Consider the following 17250-nt stretch of genomic DNA (forward strand, 5'->3'; position numbering starts at 1 on the left):
CAATGAAATACTATCAAACTAAAACCACAAATTGTAAAAAAGGATCAAACCATTTGACATTTATAAACAGCAAATTCTTGGTCAATAGAGTGGAACAGAAGAAATTTCTTTGTCCACTACGTTTGTGGAAAGACAAATTTTTTTGGTAAATTTTATAGAAGACTAATGGCCAACTAGTTCTTATTTTATGTCCTTTGCAGGTTTGACTAGCTGTCTGGTTTTAACTGAAAATTGTGTACTAAATTAGCAAGGGGTGGCTGGTCAACTCAGGCAGCGGCCATGCCTTGCCATCATATGGTGGATTTTTCTTTTGGGGGGGCTCTTCAACTCTGTCTCATTTTGTATCTGAATTTTTTTCACAGTTTAGTGCAAGCAAAGTCAAAAATTGAACAAAAAACTGATGCAGAGTATGAGGAAAGCAGATGTGGGTGGATTAATCTAGACATGACTTTTGAATTTAGATTTTCATATTCTTCTGTCAATTTTCATGACTATGGAAAAAAGGGACATATCTGCATGTAAGATATGACCAACTATAAGTTATTGTTTTTATCTTTGTTACTGTAATTTTTTTCCTCCCATATCCACTGAATCTGGTCTTGAAAGAGTTTTGATCTTTGGCAAAAACTTCTGGATATGCTCAAGTGCTAGTGGTCCTCGCATTTGGACAGCAAAAGAAGCATCGTGTTCCTTGCTGATTCTGATTTCTGAACTGAGATCAACATGAATTATATTTAAGTAATCATCAACAACATTGATGGTGATGTTGAATGACCCAAAAAGGAAAAGTATGTGCTTTCAATTCCATAAATGGACAGCACTCAAAACCCTGGATCTGACAGCAATATCAAACACTGTTATCATCACAGACAGAGAGAAAAGTTGCACCAAAGTTTAGTCCTCCTAGTCTTTGGTGGCAAAACCATCATAATCTGTATCTTTCTTGACTGATGAATCATGAATTATTTCCTTCGAGACTCTTGTGAAAATTTTCATTTGGTCTATAGGCTTTTTATTCGTTTCATATCCATGTATGCCTGTCCAAATCTGTCACAAGAAAATTGCTCCTGTTATATTCTGTACAAGATATAAAAAGTCAAAAGAGCCATGTCCTGTCACAGAGCTGAAAAATTAAGCAAATATGATTATTAACTGCAAAGTCAGCATTGAAATCAACAAGAAAAAGCCTTTAATTAAGATTGACAGTTGATAAAAAAGGTGGTTCAGGGATGATCCCAACCACTTTGTTGAAACGAGTAAGAGAAAATATTGACAGGATTTTCCAGAGTCCGGGATCCTAGGTAAGCTGGTGAACCACTCATTAGCTCTAGTAGCTAAAGCACATCAAATTCCATTTGCCACTCTGACAAAAATACAGTGATCCTTCGTTGTCATTACTTCATCGCTTACACGTTGGTTCTGAAGTCTGATTCAAAGTTCTTGTCAAGACAATGTTTGCTCTTCAATTCAACACGCACCAAACTTTTTTACTCTTTTACCTGCTTGGTTTCGAATGATAGTTCATAGCTGACAAGCTTGGTGCAGCAAATCAGTTGCTTGGAAATCAAGTGAATCCCATTAGTATCCTTGCAGCAACAAACCAAGTCTTCAATTCTTAATAAATTCTTTCATCAAACATGCAACATCTGTGATAAAATACTCGAAATGTTTGCTTGCTTGAAATGCAAGAGAAGGGTCGCTTCCTAGCAACAAAGAACAGTATATGACCAGACACATTGAGCAGTTGCTTCACATCAACCCAATTGAATCACAAAGTATACAACAGACAGTGCTTCAATATAGTTTCAACTCCATTTATTGTTATTTAAATCCGCACTCACATACATAGTCAGAGAGATTGTGGTCACTTATAAATGTAGAATAAAAAAACAATTTATGAGTAGCAGTGACGCTAGATGTTGATGCTTCTGCTGCAACGAAAGTTAAAAATTAAGGCACTGAAACCATGTTTCCAAAAGTTCTTCTGTGCTCAACATCATGAAAAAGCCACCAAATGTTATGCAAATTGAAAATCTGCAACTATTTTTAACTTCATCAAGAAGATTCCTGTCTTATCCTTTATAGACAAGTAAAATTGCTTTTACTGTCTCAAACTACAAGTTCAGGAATCTTCAAGACCAAAGTGGCACAGGGTAATTTTATCATGTTTGGTGAAGCCTATTGGTGCAACTTTTCAAAGGCTTTGGCTGCACTTGGTGATCTGAAGAAGACAAACAAAACAAAAAATTGAAACAGGGAATCTGACTTTTTGAATTAGCAATACCTACTCAGCTGGAAATCATTTGGCAATTCACCTCTATCTTACAGAACCATTACCAGCGTCATCAACTGTCAGATAGGCATTGTCAAGATGTGAACTAACTAAGCATATATCTTCCTGTCAACGCAGGGTGGAGGAAAAAGATGTCAACTTGCCTGAACCAACGAATAAACTAGATTACTAATGTCCATTTTCGGTGCTGTGATTAATTTTGTGGATGCTTGCAATCCATCATAGTTCCCTTTTTTAAATCAAACAAGAACTTCTGCAACCCTTAACTAATACACAAGAAAGGCAAAATGAACAAATTTGCTCTGCCAGAAACAAACTTTTCTAAGTATTTAATACTCTCTGCATCTCTTATATGCAAGTTTCAGTTCCAGTGCTTTTGCTTCTGAAACGCCACACCATGCAATTTTACATACTTCTTTCCAAGTATTTAATACTCTCTTGCCAGCCCTCTTTTTCCCTTTGTATGGCATTTCAATTCGGTTTTACTTCTAATTAAAACCATCAATGTCCGCTACTTGTACATGCAGCCTTAAATTATAAAATCAAAACAACCATTGAAATATTCTTGCAGCTGCAATGGGATTGACTCAAATTAGTGAATTAATGATATAATCACACTTTTGCTTCTTTGCTCAATTGTGAATAATCCATGATAAACAATCAATGAGATTTAATTGCATTCCTCATGAATCCTCAACATCAAGCAGGGGCCTTCCCCGACTAGTTTAAGGCCTACTTGCGTTTAGGGAAATCCATTGGAATGAAACTGGAAAATATAAGGCAAATTGGTTTATATATTGTAAGAATAGGTTTACAATTATGCTGGGATTTTAGGGTTATTATAGGAATTTAAGTCATGGTTGAAAAGAATTATCAACACATATAATCTGAAGATTGTTTAGATGGGACTGGGACTACATGCTAATCTCAAAGCAAATCTTGGAGCTGTTTGATATGCTATGTGTAGTGCGACAGGGAACAAAAACCCCACGTTTTGTATTCATTTATCCCACTTACAAATAGCTTAGTCATGGTGCTAACCATGGAGTTCATGATCCCACCAAAATCATAAATAAATTAGATTATCTTGATAAGTAGCTTGTAATTCAACCATGGCCACCACAAACTACAGTTTACGTGCAAACCATAACCAAGTTTGTGCGCAATCACTATAACAGAAGTTACAATTTTCATTTGATAATTGACATTTCATGATGTTACATACAAAACACGCTTGCAGAAATATATGGAACACCCTTTTGGTTCATAAAGAAAAACGTTGCCACTACAATCAAATAATAATGTCTTCCTTTGACTTTCTATTCATCATCCACGAATTCAAAGCCATTGCAGACAATGGAGGGGTGGCATCAGCAAATATTATAACCCTGCAATGACATTGTTGAAACATAAAAATGGGGGCATTTATCTTAAAAACATCATGGCTCACATGTATTAGGCGTTGGATTCCGCGTCATCTTCCATTTCGCGCACAGCTTGAAGGGGGCCACTACCAAACATGAGGCCTCTGTCTGAGAGGTTGTTCAGAGGACCGTCTCCGAACAAACATACCTGGGGTTCAATCTGATTCAAGCGCTTCCACTCATCATCTGATAGAGACCAATTGAAGATGTCTATGTTTTGTTTTATCCTGTCAGGCTTTAGGCTACATGGTAGAACACTCGTTCCTCTTTGAAACCCCCACCGCAGAATTACCTACAAAGGAGCAAAAGCAGACCGACATGATTTAAAGCCATCAGAACTGATATACTACTTAAAAAGGTCGCACAATAGGACAGGAAACATATCATGCTTTTTAAGGGCAATATATGAACTGTACATCTTGGAGGGGCCAATTCTTGTTTTAGATAAATCCAGATATGCTAAATGTGGCGGTTACATCTTGTTTCCCCCAGGCTACAAGTGGCAGTTTTAGTATTTACGCTGATAAAAATGCCTGTTATTATCATTGAATTGCTCTACCATAAAGGATTGTGATCCCAAAATGCCCTATAAAAACAATACTTCAAACTTAACCCATAAATTTGAATTATTGCAGTTGCAAGGTATTTGGTTAAGAAACCATGCATTGGCTAGCTAAAAGCACACGGTATCATACACGTGAAGCTCTAAATGCATAAAATATCCTAGGCTAAGAGGTACTGATCAGAAGCAATATTCAGCCACAACCATCATATGAGGATGTTAAGAAAACCCTCTGACAATCATGTACACGAGTAGTTCACTTCACATTTTGTAATAGACGTAAATATGTTAAAATGCTATCAATTGGTTATCCATCTACAACCTCCTGCCTCTTTCTTCCCCAAAAGAAAGACCTTATAAAGGTTCATATAGGATTAATCTTTTTCTTACATACACTTTCTGTTGGATTTTCCGGTGTTGACTGTCTGGTGATAGGAAGAATCACCAGGGAAGAATCACCACTCTAAATATGCTTTCTTAATAGAATCTATTAATACCTAACCAACCTTAATTTCACAGCTCTCTGAATCTTTTTCTCCATTCTGCTTGATCTCTAAGGTTATAGCATCTGAAAGACCCAAAATGGCAAATCCTTTCTTCTTATTCTACTCATGATCTTCAGCTCTTCCCCCTCCCCTCATTTCTTACTACTTAAATCATTCCTGCCACTGGGTTAGTACTCACAGATCTACATTCCACATAATTACACCATTAAAATAATTTTTCCTTAACTTGTACTCAATTGGTGATACCTATACATCCATATGGATAATTTTATTTCTTCTTTTGCCTTATCTTGCATAGGCAAACATTAACTGCAACATTCCCCATTTTAGCTATGCTCATCTTATGGATATGTTGCTAGTCTAGTAGTGATTTTATATAATTTTCCGTTCAAGTTGATAGGTATAAGTCAAACTTTATCCTCATATCATTTCCTCACTTGTTTGATTCTCCCCACAAATTATTCACATAGAAGCTAGAGGTATTTGGTCAAAAAGATGCGTCTAAAGCTTCAGTGTTTCTTTCTATATTTTTTCATTAAAATATAGTAGTAAATACTGCTCATATATAACATTGAAACACACATATACAATGCAAATACAAACACATGCATATGAGGCCAACAACCGTTCAAATGTTTGAAAATAAGTCTCATTTTTCAATGTGTTTTATTTGTTAACATTTATAAAAGCCACTTGTAGTTAAGTTCAAGAATTTGTAATTTTATGATTCCATCAGATTTTTATTCTAAGTTTTCATTTTAGAAAATTAAGATTTGACTCATGATTTCAATCTCAATTAGACATCCAAAACAAATTCCCAGTCCCATAGAAGAAAGATAGTAGAAACACCCATGGCCTGACAAGCTACGGTAAAAAATTGATTCAAATACATTTAATACCTTAGTAACCTAACAGGGTGTTATATGCACATAATCTCATTCAAGTTGCAACATCTACCAGTATCTACCAACCTTAACACATAATGCTGCATTTTTCAGTAATGATCTGCCCAAAAATTTTAACATTGTAATGCACACTACTCAACAATCTACAGAACTATAATCTATCTTCTTACTACTACCTGTGTGCCTTGTAAGTATCACTGACCAAGAGAAAATTTCAACATATTTTTTGTTTATTAATTTGAGATAGTGATTGATAGTTTGATACAATCACCCTATCTCTAGAATTATGTTCCTCTGAAACAAAGGAAATTAGTGAAAAGTCATTGCATTTGCCATCTCTATGTCTTTAGTGGGAAAAAGTAAATCTATCCAAACTTTAATGCCTACCAATAAGGTTTAATCCACAGCTCAATAGATTTGGAGGAAAGGAAAGTGATGGAAAGTTGGGTATAGGAGGTTGGGAGGAGGTTCTCTGGTATAGCTATGGGTATAAGTGTAAACTGCAAGAAGACATGCCTAATATTAGCACTTTGCAAATGAGATACGCTTCCTGACTAGTTATTGAGGATGTACCAATGACAAAGATATTGCTCTTTATGGTCACAGGAAGTAATATAGAAGATATGCTCTTTCTGCCCCTTAAGGAAATTAACTCTTAACAATCCAAGGAGCATAACTAAGTTTGCTAGTGCAATTGCACATTTCTGAGTATATTATGGTGATCACTGTCTGCACTCTGCACAGGTTTCTCGTTAAGAGCATCACAGCTTGAACATAATAAATGCATTATTAACACATGCTACAAATAGAAAGCGATCAAATTTGCCAAGCACATGTGGCTTGAGGTAGCCTCATCAACTGTTTTCCCAATATACGGTAACTCCGAATGTTCGCATTTAGTTTTTCAGCCAAACATTAGAGGGTGTAAAGTGTAAATTAAATAAGCCAATCCAAGTCTTGTTCAAACTTGGCTTGGTTAAAATTTACCAAGTTTTAGCTCCATACAAGTTCGTTTTGAGTTCAAAATTGGCTGTTGAAACTCAGCTTGAAGAAGCTTATTAAGCTCCTGAGGTAAGCTCAAGCTTTAATCTAAGGTTGGTTACAAAGGAAATCATTCATAAAGCCAACTTTTAAGCAGTTGACAACATAATACTTGCCCAGAGATTAAAAAAACTTTAACCATAAAACATACAGTCAAGAGTGGGTTTACTAGTATCTGTCCTCTCCCCTTCCTCTTACATTTTACTTGATGTGAAATGCCATCAAGGTTCTCAAAGCAGAGAAAACCCATTAGTTTTATTCTTGCTCTATGCTCCTTGCCTATTTTCTTGACTTGTAAATTGATAACTATTTTGTAAAATCCAACACATTGATGAATATAAGTGATGCCTACGAGATAGAAACTTTCTTTTCTTCCAAGAACATATTGCTATGGCTAACTCTTTCGATACTTTCCTGATCCTTTCAAAGATTTACCAACTTTTCAACATCAGTTATTGAGAAAATGCACTCTGCCCAAAAGCCATTATCATGGCAATATTTCATGATGCAACAACAGTAAAAAAATGGTGAAAATATGTTAAAAGACACCAAGCAAGACAGCTGTTAGTGACCAGCAAAAAAGTGATGGATTAGAATAGTGGTGGCTGGCCACCTGTACTTCAGTAACTTTGATCAATATTCAGTTATCACTGTGCTTTAAACTTATGCACCCTAAAAATTCAGACAAACATAAATTATATACACTATATTATAGGGTCAAGCAAGCTCTTTATCAAGCTTATTTTTAATCATAAACAAGATGAGCTCACCTACTGATCAAACTGTGCTCAATTACTTAAAAAACAAGCTTAAAATTTTTGTTTAATTAATGAGAAATATGAGCTCCAACTGAGCTGTTGTACCTGCTGTGCAAAGAGCTCAATAGTTCAACTATACCCCTAGTTTAACACTTTAAAATGTTCGCTTGTAGTTGTAGGCAATTCATGAGAATGTGGCAGTATTTAAAGGTTTTTCTATTTACATTTCATGGTACTCCTATTAAATAAAGTTTACAGCCTCAGTTAAACACTCATGCACTTTTAGGCATTTGTAAAAATAAAAAAATAGTGCATTTTGTATTTGTGATTGTATCTTCCACTTATTGCTCATACTAGGAGTCACCAAAACATAGATATGGATAGTCTAATATCAATGCTTACATCTCCTTTATATATGTACTAGCAATTTTACCAACCTTAGAAAGTCTTGATATTCAGAAACAATAACAGCATTCTACATAGGTTCCATGGACTGACAACAAGTGGAGGATAAAAGAATATATTAGCTATTTTGCTTACATCAATTTTTGAATGTTCAAAGGGTTGTTCTATGAGTCCTACTCTTTTTTCCTCTTTTTAATTCATAAAGTTCCCATTTCACTGAAACCAGGATCATTAGTGTTGATTTTTAAATAGATGGGATGAAAAGGTTAACATATTGTCTACAGATTTGAAACCATTCATTAGACTGCTTAAGGTCAGAAATAAATAGAAAGAATGCTAGTATTGTACATATTCAGCAAAAATAGACATGATATGGTTATAAAAGAAAATACCTGCTCAGGTGTCTTCTTGTGCCTATCTGCTATCTCTCCAACAACTGACAACTTCAGCATCGGTCCATGTACCGATCTAGACCTCCTAAATGAAATGCGAGGAGTTCCAGGTTCATCTTCACCACCTGATCCACTATCAGACACTCCAGGACTTGAAGTAGGTACTCCCAAAGGTGTGTGAGCAGATACATGGATACCTTTCAATTGGCAGAACTTCACCAGTTCATCTTGCCTCCAGAAAGGATGCAACTCCACCTATTAAAAGCAATAACAAATTAATTCTAGACCTCATTGATGAACTTTTACAGAAGTAATCTTTTAAATAAAAGAAAAGAAAAAGGGAATAATAATGAGAAGAATAAAAATCTATTTCTGGAAAAGGATTACAAGATTCGTTGATAAACATATTTTGTGGGCATAAGACTTGAGCCTAATATTCCAACACTCTATTTTAATAACAGCAAAACAATTGAAAGAGCAAAAATTTGCAAAGAAGATATCTAGTCATAGAAAAGACAAAATTACTAAAAAAGGAAAGGCATAATATAGAACCGCATGTGGAAAAGAACTGATGAAAGATAGAACAGATGTTTATCTGATGCAAAATACATCTCTTCAAAAGTTAATTAAAAGGAAAAATGGATGGAGTCATTTTGGTCAAACTTCAAGGCAGACAATTTAGGAAGCCTTTTCTGCATTTCTTTTGTGGTCCATTGGTCCTATGTATGTGGTATGTTGCCAAGAGACATTACCAGCTACTAACCTAGTCAATCAAATGAAGCATATTTTTGGTTGACAACACGAAATTATAGTTGGAAAAGATTCATGTAAAGGCACATTTTCTAGTACTAGCAACAAATCTATGCCATACCCTCAAAGAACTCGGTACTTTATACGGAAGGTAACATGTTAATCAAAGATAGACTCTGGCAGTAAGGCACTGTGTCCAAAAGAGAGTTCCCAGTAAAATACATGCCTCAAGGTACAAGGAACGGGATAAACACAACGATGTGCTTTCATATGACTTTAAAATCACCCATACAGGATACAAACTGTCAGGTTACTTCTACTTTCAATAACTGTGATTATCAAGTAACTACCAATCATCAAAATTTCAAAATCAACAACAACGTAAACAAATATGCTTGTGAATCAACTAATAAAGTTTGCCTCAAGTTTTGCAGATCCATACTCAAAAGTTGCAGAGAGTCATTTTCTTTTATGTTTTGTGATAGCAAGGTACTGGAGCTCTCTGACTCTAAGCTCCTAACCGGTGAATAAAGTTTGATCGAGAAGAGAACCGATGCAAAAACCTCCCCTAGTTAAATGTATAAACAGGGTGCAAGAACAAAAGACCATTAGACTGTATCATCACATGATAATTCAAAAGAAATTTGTGGCTGGCTCTCCAACTAGCTATGAATTTACTTTACAGTAAAGTTCGGAACAAATCAATGCAAAGGACAATAGTTTTATGCAAGAATTACTGAAATTAGAATAAATTCAAATTCCAGAAGTGTGATATCTATCAAACCTGGTTAACTGCAGGAACGATTTTTGCAAATTTAAGCAGCTCTTTGATCTGATGAACACTGAAATTGCTGACACCAATAGCTCTAACCAAACCCAATTCGACTAGGCTTTCCATGGCCTTCCATACCTTCTTCAACCGATTCAAAAACTGCCTATGCTCACTCCCAGACTTCGAAGGAGGATCAGTTGCATCTCCAAAAGCTGAACTCTCAGGCCAATGCATCAAATAAAGATCCAAGTAGGAAACTCCAAGATTCTTAAGAGACACCCTAACGTAATTCTCAATCTTATTCAGTGAATTCATAGTGCAATAAAGCTTAGAGGTCAAAAAAACATCCTCTCTTTTCAAAGAACCTTTGAAGGCTTCAGCCAATGCTTCCCCAACTTCAATCTCATTTCCATAGAGATGTGCACAATCTATATGGCGGTAACCAACCGACAATGCTGTCTTCACAGCATCAACACAGAGGTCTCCTCCACTCTGCCATGTTCCAAGCCCAATGGCAGGAATTTTAGCTCCAGTATTCAACACAAAGAAATTCCCTGGAGTCCCAGCTTTTCCTTTCATTTTCCTTGATCTTCTTGACCCACCAACCAAGACTAACGAAGGGGCAAGATTTAACCCCAAAATTTCCAACAATTTTAACTGTATTTACTTATGTTTGGTATTTAACTTACAAAACAAAGCAAAATCCCAAAAAATTCCCAGGATTGCAGTCAGATGAGAAAATTAAACCATAAACCCACTAATGAAAATCTCAAGAACAAGTCAACCCAAATCAGCAAAAATGAGACTGATAAGCACAAGACCAGAGGAACACTCTCTATCCAAAAGAACAAAACTTTACTTCAAATGAAAAAGAACCCAGCTTCTGTTTATCCATTAATCTGAAAGAAACCAAAAATTGATCATTCATCATAAAGACCACTGAACCAAACCAATCTATAAAAAAACAAAAGCAAACGAATAAACAAACCTCAAAAAATTCAGACCACAACCACCAACAAGCCAAGGCCTTTTTTTTCCACTGTGGGTATGCAAAAATATATATAAAATATTACAGCTAAACTTCAAAAGAGAGGGTCATGGTCAACAACGGCAACACAGGGACGCAAAATAAACTTATAAACTAAAACACCCCATCAAGAGACAAAACAATACCCTTTACCTATAGCCTGGAGCGTGTGTATATATATATATATATATATATATTTATCAAATTATCAATCTTTATATCTATTTTAGAATAAAACAAAAGACAAATGGTCAAATCTATAATAGTACTGTTTAGATTATTATGTTGAAAATTTGAATACTATTGTGTGTGTTTATGGTATATAAAGGAAAAAACAAAAAGAAAAAATGGGAAAATGAAGGACCAAACTGAAACAAAGGGGTTGTCTAAAATCCCACCCGCCACCTACCGAGTACCAAACTCACAACTACAGTCATTGGACAGTGCTCTCTAAGATCTCTTTCTTGTCAGTAAAATCTTTTTTTTTTTTTCTTGTAAAGATATTTTGGTTTGTGCTCAAGTTACAGCTATAGGTTTCAACATGAGAATATTCCTTGTGCTATGACTTGTAGGTTCTAACAAAGGAGGAGACTAGGTCACTAGGGACAGCTCCCTAATGGTAATGAAACTGAAACCAAAGTACATTTTGATACAATTCCAAGACTAATCAATTTAATCAGTTCAAAGCAATAATGATAGTTTTATTTGATTACATTGAATAGTTGTCAAGTCTTTTTCAAGTTTATAATAATAATACATACAAAAATTAAAAAAAAAAAACATAAAAAATGTTAGGTAATATTGAACAATCAGAACTTTTCTGCAGGTTTACTTGTTGAGCTTCTAGGTGCTTGCTAACAATCCATTACCAAATCAACTTTTGTTAACTTTGTTTTGTAGTATACGCCACCTTGTGCATATTTGTCAGCTGCTGACCATAGCTACAGTAGCCATGGACAATAAAGACAATTAAAGCACAATTAAAATGTCAATAAATAAGTAAAGACACCCATTGGCTTATTTTAGGTAGGAGGCCAAATTTTTTCCCACTTGTTGGTTTTACCAGGTTTTGGTTAGGTATAGATAAATACATTAGTCTTTCAAAGTGTGAATGTATTGATAGATAGGGTAGGGGATTTAAACATGTTGATATTGATATGGAAAATGACTGAAATTCATATTTTAAAAGTTAAAAATTTTCATTTGAGGGATAAAGGTCAAAAATTTCCCTCAAATTATTTCAATACTCATGAATTACGAGGACTTAAACTTTTATTATGACTAATCAAATTTTCATTATAATTTCATTTGTTTTTATTCGGGGATAAGTGTCACATACGATTTTTTAATTTTTTTTTAAAAAATTCTTTTATGTTATTGTTCTATACTCATATTTAATTATAATGCTAGTAAAGATAATTCAAGAAGAAACATGGAAGCATTAGAATTGCATTTCATTTGTTTTTATGTTTATTATTAATAAAAATTTAATTTAATTGTAACAAAATAAATTAAAATTTTTTAAAATCATATTTAAAATAATTAATGGATTTTAATAATTATTAGTAATTTATAAACAAAAATAATGATATGTAAAGTTAAAATTTAATATTAAAAATCATTATTTATAATTGAGTTAAGATACTCTAAGATCACTAACTACTAGTGATGACATTTCCTACAAGTCAAGAAACTTTAGTTGGAATCTCTTGGTTTTTTTTCTTTGTTTGTTTTCATAAGAAGAAAGGAGACTAAGAAACAATGATCCCCTGACTGTTGTTCACTACAAAACAAAGAAGCAATCATGTAGGAACATGTGAAGCTCCTTTCCTGTTTCCCATTTCTGGTCTTTCCTAATCACATACAAAGCCATTAGAGATAAATCAGCTGAAGAAGATACGAAGATGGATTTATAGATATAATCTAAGTCTTATTGAAGGCAAAGCAGTTAGTACATTTCTTTACTAAAAATAAAAAAGAAAACCGAAACATTACTAAAAATAGAAACCACCCTTTTATTCCCTCCTTCCAACTCTCTCTAGTAACCCCGTTTTACTACTAAAAATAGGAAGAGAAAAGAAAGATCAAACACAAAAGAACACAGCAGAAATTCATGCATCCTGACTGGTCCTGTCCTTTATGCTGCTAATTACTAGTATGCTCCTGCTTCCAAAGTCACCATTTTAGCTTGGTTGGGAAGTACTGCATGGAAAAGAGTTGTTTAAAGTATTTTAGAACAAATGAATTTAGAATTATATGTGATTATCCTGATGATTAAAGGCTTTGGAAAAGGGAATTTACCTTCTTTATCAGAGATAAGTAGTATGGCTTGACTTCCTCAACATCTATGCGGACTTTGCTCTTGCTGTAAAGGTCGTATTTGCTGCAAAAGACAGCAAAAGAAGGAAATGTTTAGATAAAAATGATCTACCCTTCAGATAGAGTTGATTAAACAACAAGAAGGGTACATTCTTACTTGAATATTTTCAACCATTTCAGATTCTCAATATCTTCTTCATTCATTAAGTGCTTATAGGCATCAGCCCTATGTAAAGCTGCAAGTTGAATTGGTTCCAACAAAAGGTATTTCAAATTTGTTAGAATGATGTCATTTTAGCTGATAACACTAAACAAATGAATCATTCTGGTTACTGTTTACCATAGAAGGAGTGATATCTTATGATGAATAGACCAGCTGAAGGAAGAGTGCTTTTGTTCTCCTTAGCAACCTGAAATATAGAATAACAAAATTTAACTCGTCATTTAAACATGGAATATGAAAGCATGACACAGTTAACAGTAAATAAAAACAGAAATAAATAGAGAAAAAATTCGAAAATGTCTTTGGAAGTATACCAAGTACATGTAGTCATCATGCCCCCATGACATCAACACATTGTCAAGTCCACAACCTTCTGAGTAAAGCCCATATTTAGTGTTATAGACAGGGTTTTTGTAGTCTGGATTTTCCAGGAAATACTGTAGGAACATGCCCAAGAAATGTTAGAAACTAGCAACATGGAAATCAGAAATAATTCTAGTGGCTGAAATGAGCATAAAAAAGAACAATCTGTGGATAATATGAATGTTCATGGTACAGATTCAAGCACAGTACTGACCTTGTGGTGAACGATTGATTCATCATAGGCACATCCAACAGGAAATGTATCACCTGGAATGACAGCAATCATCAGTAATTAGTAGGTGCAATAATGGAAACACTATCTGTCTTAAATGTACAGTTTAAATAGCAAGACAAGAGAGAGAAGCAGGAGGCACTCACCCACGACAGCCCATTGAGGAAGCTCCCCAAAAGCAGGATGAAGAAGAACTTTTCCAAGATCTACAACATATAATGAAATAAACTTAAAATAAATGAAATAATTACTTAAATTATTGTATTTAATGTATAATTTTTCTTTGCCTTGAAAAGTAGGAAACATTATGGAGTTCAATCAGTCAAATGAGAGTATTGTAACAGGACATCATATACCATGGATAAGGCCAGTTAAGTGCAGCCAATCCTCATCTGGATAGTCTTTTCTAATAGCTTCAGCAGTTTGCAGCAGGTGCTCAATTTGAGGTTCATCCAAGTCAGGATCACTCTCATCAACAAACTCATTAAGAAGTTCACAGCATTCCCAGATGCTCATTTCCACCTTGTTCAGTTTCCCATATTCCTCTCCCATCCTCCTCACCTGCTCAGTTACATAGTATAAATTTTTAGAATCATTTTTCCTTGTTCATTTTTATTTCAACAGTAAGAAAATGAAACCAGTTAGGCAAATCACTTACAAAGTCAACAGTCTGGTTAATGTGATTTGTTCTGTAAAATTCTTCAACACCGTTTTGCCTTTCACTTTCCACATGGTAATCTCTGTTTTGCATTAACAGGAGCAGATTAGCTCTGAGCCTCTGACTGAAAACTTGGGCCTCCGTTCAAGGCCTTTCTCGCTAACAAATCAAAGGGTAATCAGACCGAGACTTTTTTGGGCCTTGGCTCTATCTATTGTTTAGGTCTTGCAGTTATGAATTTGGCTACAGTAAAATTTAAATTAAAAATTGAAAAAGATCTAAATGTCTCCTTCTGTTTGTCCAATAAATCTCCAAGTCAAAGTAGGCAAAGATGTGCTTACAAAAAATTTGTGCAGTTAGGACCATAATGTCATAGGCAAAGTTATCAATTGAGTCAACCCTTTGTGTTTTTTCCTTTTCTTAACCATTTTTCTTATTCATTTGCAGCAGGAAACAACATTGTCAAACAGAAATTTTGTATGAGTTCAGGCAGAAACGCAAAGAGCAAGACCTGAAAGTGTGACCAAAAGAGTTGGTATCAGGGGCCACAAATCCCTCATCAGGCATTGTCTCAGGCACCACAAATCCTCCATCCAGCACCAATTCATTCTCATCAACAGGACCCTTATTCCTCTCCCCGATCCCACCTTCTATCACCAAACAAAAAAAGACCCAATTAAGACAAGATCATCAAGGACATTATTAATGAAAGAGAGAAGAAGAAATATAAAAAAAAAAAAAAAAGAAAGAAAACTGACCAAACTCAGGCTGCTCAATGAGAATAGTCATTATCCTGAATCAAAACTGAAGGGGAAGATCAGAACGAAAAGAAAGCAAAGAAAGAGGAAAACACAAGCAATGGTTGCATCTTAAGTTGAAAAAGGGAGGAGTATTTATAACAGCCGGAAAGTCCTTCCCTGAGAATTCTGACTATCCCAATTCCTTCCCATATTTTCATGCCAAGGACACTTAATATGTCCTTGCATGAAAATAAGCAAAAAAACTAAGCCTAAAGGTCTCGGGAAACAGCAGAGCCATGCAACTGGGAGGCTGCACTGTATTTGGGTGGATTAGCTGGCAACCGGCTCACATTTTGGTTTACGATTTTTTTTTTTTTTTTGCCTCATGTCCTCTCGCGGGACCCATCGCACCGGAGTTTGGCCTTTCTTTTAGTCAGTGCTGACTCAGATTGCAGTGTTTTAAACGGTTGATGCGCTCCAACTGGGACCCACTTGACGTGGCATAGAACAAAAATGTACCCTCCCTCCTAATCCGTTAGGTGCTTAACCTAAAACCATTTAATTACATTACATTCCCAACTATATCATATATTTATTATTATATAAAATTTAAATTTAAAATTATTACAATAATAAATGACTTTTCTTCCTAAATGACGTATACGTCGAAAATTGCTTCCTTTATTTGAATAACATCAAAAATAAATCATCGATAAAAACCCAAACCCGATACTACTTAAATTAATATAATAACTTTAACAATGGAACTAACATGTTTGATCTCAATGGTACTTCATTGTTATATAAGTTACCACTTTTATCCCATCACATGAAGAAAATATCTTCATCGAATTTCGTAGACTTTTGATTTTTTCATAAATTCGAGAAAAAGAGGAATCAAATTATATATATATATATATATATATATATAACAGATATAACTTATGATATGAATGGACTTGATGGATTCTATTTATGTGTACTACATAAGATATGCTATAAATTTAATAGAATCATGATGATGTTGGGCATTGGGCACAAGGAATGGGGAATGCACACAAAGGAGACTGTATGGTGGTCTATGGACTCTATTTCAACACGTTTTCTTTGCTATTTACCTTTTGGACCTTGGGATCAAGCACCCCTTTATTTTTTATGTCTTCAACATATTCAAGCACTCTATATCATTTTCTGTGGAGAAGAGAGATTTCAAGCCATTTAAGTTTTAGATTGAGTTGGTTTATGCAGAGATTTCGAAACGGTTTAACAGTTTAATTTTATTAGAATTCGATAATTTAAAAAATACGTATATTTAATTTAAAAAGTTAAAATTTTTAAAAATTATATATTTAATGTCACATCTGTCCATTTAATATTTAAAATATATATTTATATATCAAAGTACCAAAATACCACTTTTTTAATAATGTATATGCCAACGCAAGTTGTCAATCTAACTGTTTTTTTGTAATTTTGCCTTGTACCAATCAATTATCAATGATTGTGAAGTATCTCCAACCTTTGGTCTCTTTGGTTTCACTACATTCCTACCACCAAGGTTCCGTTTATTGTATTGTTATAAATGTAATTGTTGAGAATGTAATTGTTGAAAATGTGATTGGTAATAGTATAATTTTACAGTGTTTGGTATAATAAGGGAAAGTGATGATTGTAGAGAATGTAAATGCTGAAATGATTACATTGTAGTGTTTAATTTATAAGTATTTTATTGAGAATGTAATGTAAATTGATAAAATTACTCTTATATATAAAACAAAAATATAAGTTGAATAAATTTATAATTTTTAATATAAAATTTTACTTTTCAATTTTAAACAATTAAAATAATAAATAATAAACATTAAAAACATAATCTTTTT

The 17250-nt window shown here is 34.2% G+C and overlaps 2 protein-coding genes across 2 annotated transcripts; both read right to left on the minus strand.

Moving 5' to 3' along the window:
- LOC18610063 (aldo-keto reductase family 4 member C10) lies at window positions 3349-11000 on the minus strand. The gene is made up of 4 exons (XM_007045516.2): window positions 10797-11000; window positions 9821-10707; window positions 8287-8541; window positions 3349-4009 (listed from the first exon to the last, which is right to left on the minus strand). Exons 2-4 carry the CDS (start codon window positions 10385-10387, stop codon window positions 3749-3751), a joined length of 1083 nt encoding a protein of 360 aa, XP_007045578.2. The 5' UTR covers window positions 10388-10707; window positions 10797-11000; the 3' UTR covers window positions 3349-3748.
- Window positions 12724-15715, minus strand: LOC18610064 (inositol oxygenase 1). The gene is made up of 11 exons (XM_007045518.2): window positions 15389-15715; window positions 15142-15280; window positions 14631-14712; window positions 14329-14533; window positions 14119-14178; window positions 13955-14007; window positions 13692-13814; window positions 13495-13564; window positions 13312-13390; window positions 13137-13218; window positions 12724-13037 (listed from the first exon to the last, which is right to left on the minus strand). Exons 1-11 carry the CDS (start codon window positions 15417-15419, stop codon window positions 13011-13013), a joined length of 951 nt encoding a protein of 316 aa, XP_007045580.2. The 5' UTR covers window positions 15420-15715; the 3' UTR covers window positions 12724-13010.

Source organism: Theobroma cacao, chromosome 2 (assembly GCF_000208745.1).
Source record: "Theobroma cacao cultivar B97-61/B2 chromosome 2, Criollo_cocoa_genome_V2, whole genome shotgun sequence".
Lineage (NCBI taxonomy): Eukaryota > Viridiplantae > Streptophyta > Magnoliopsida > Malvales > Malvaceae > Theobroma > Theobroma cacao.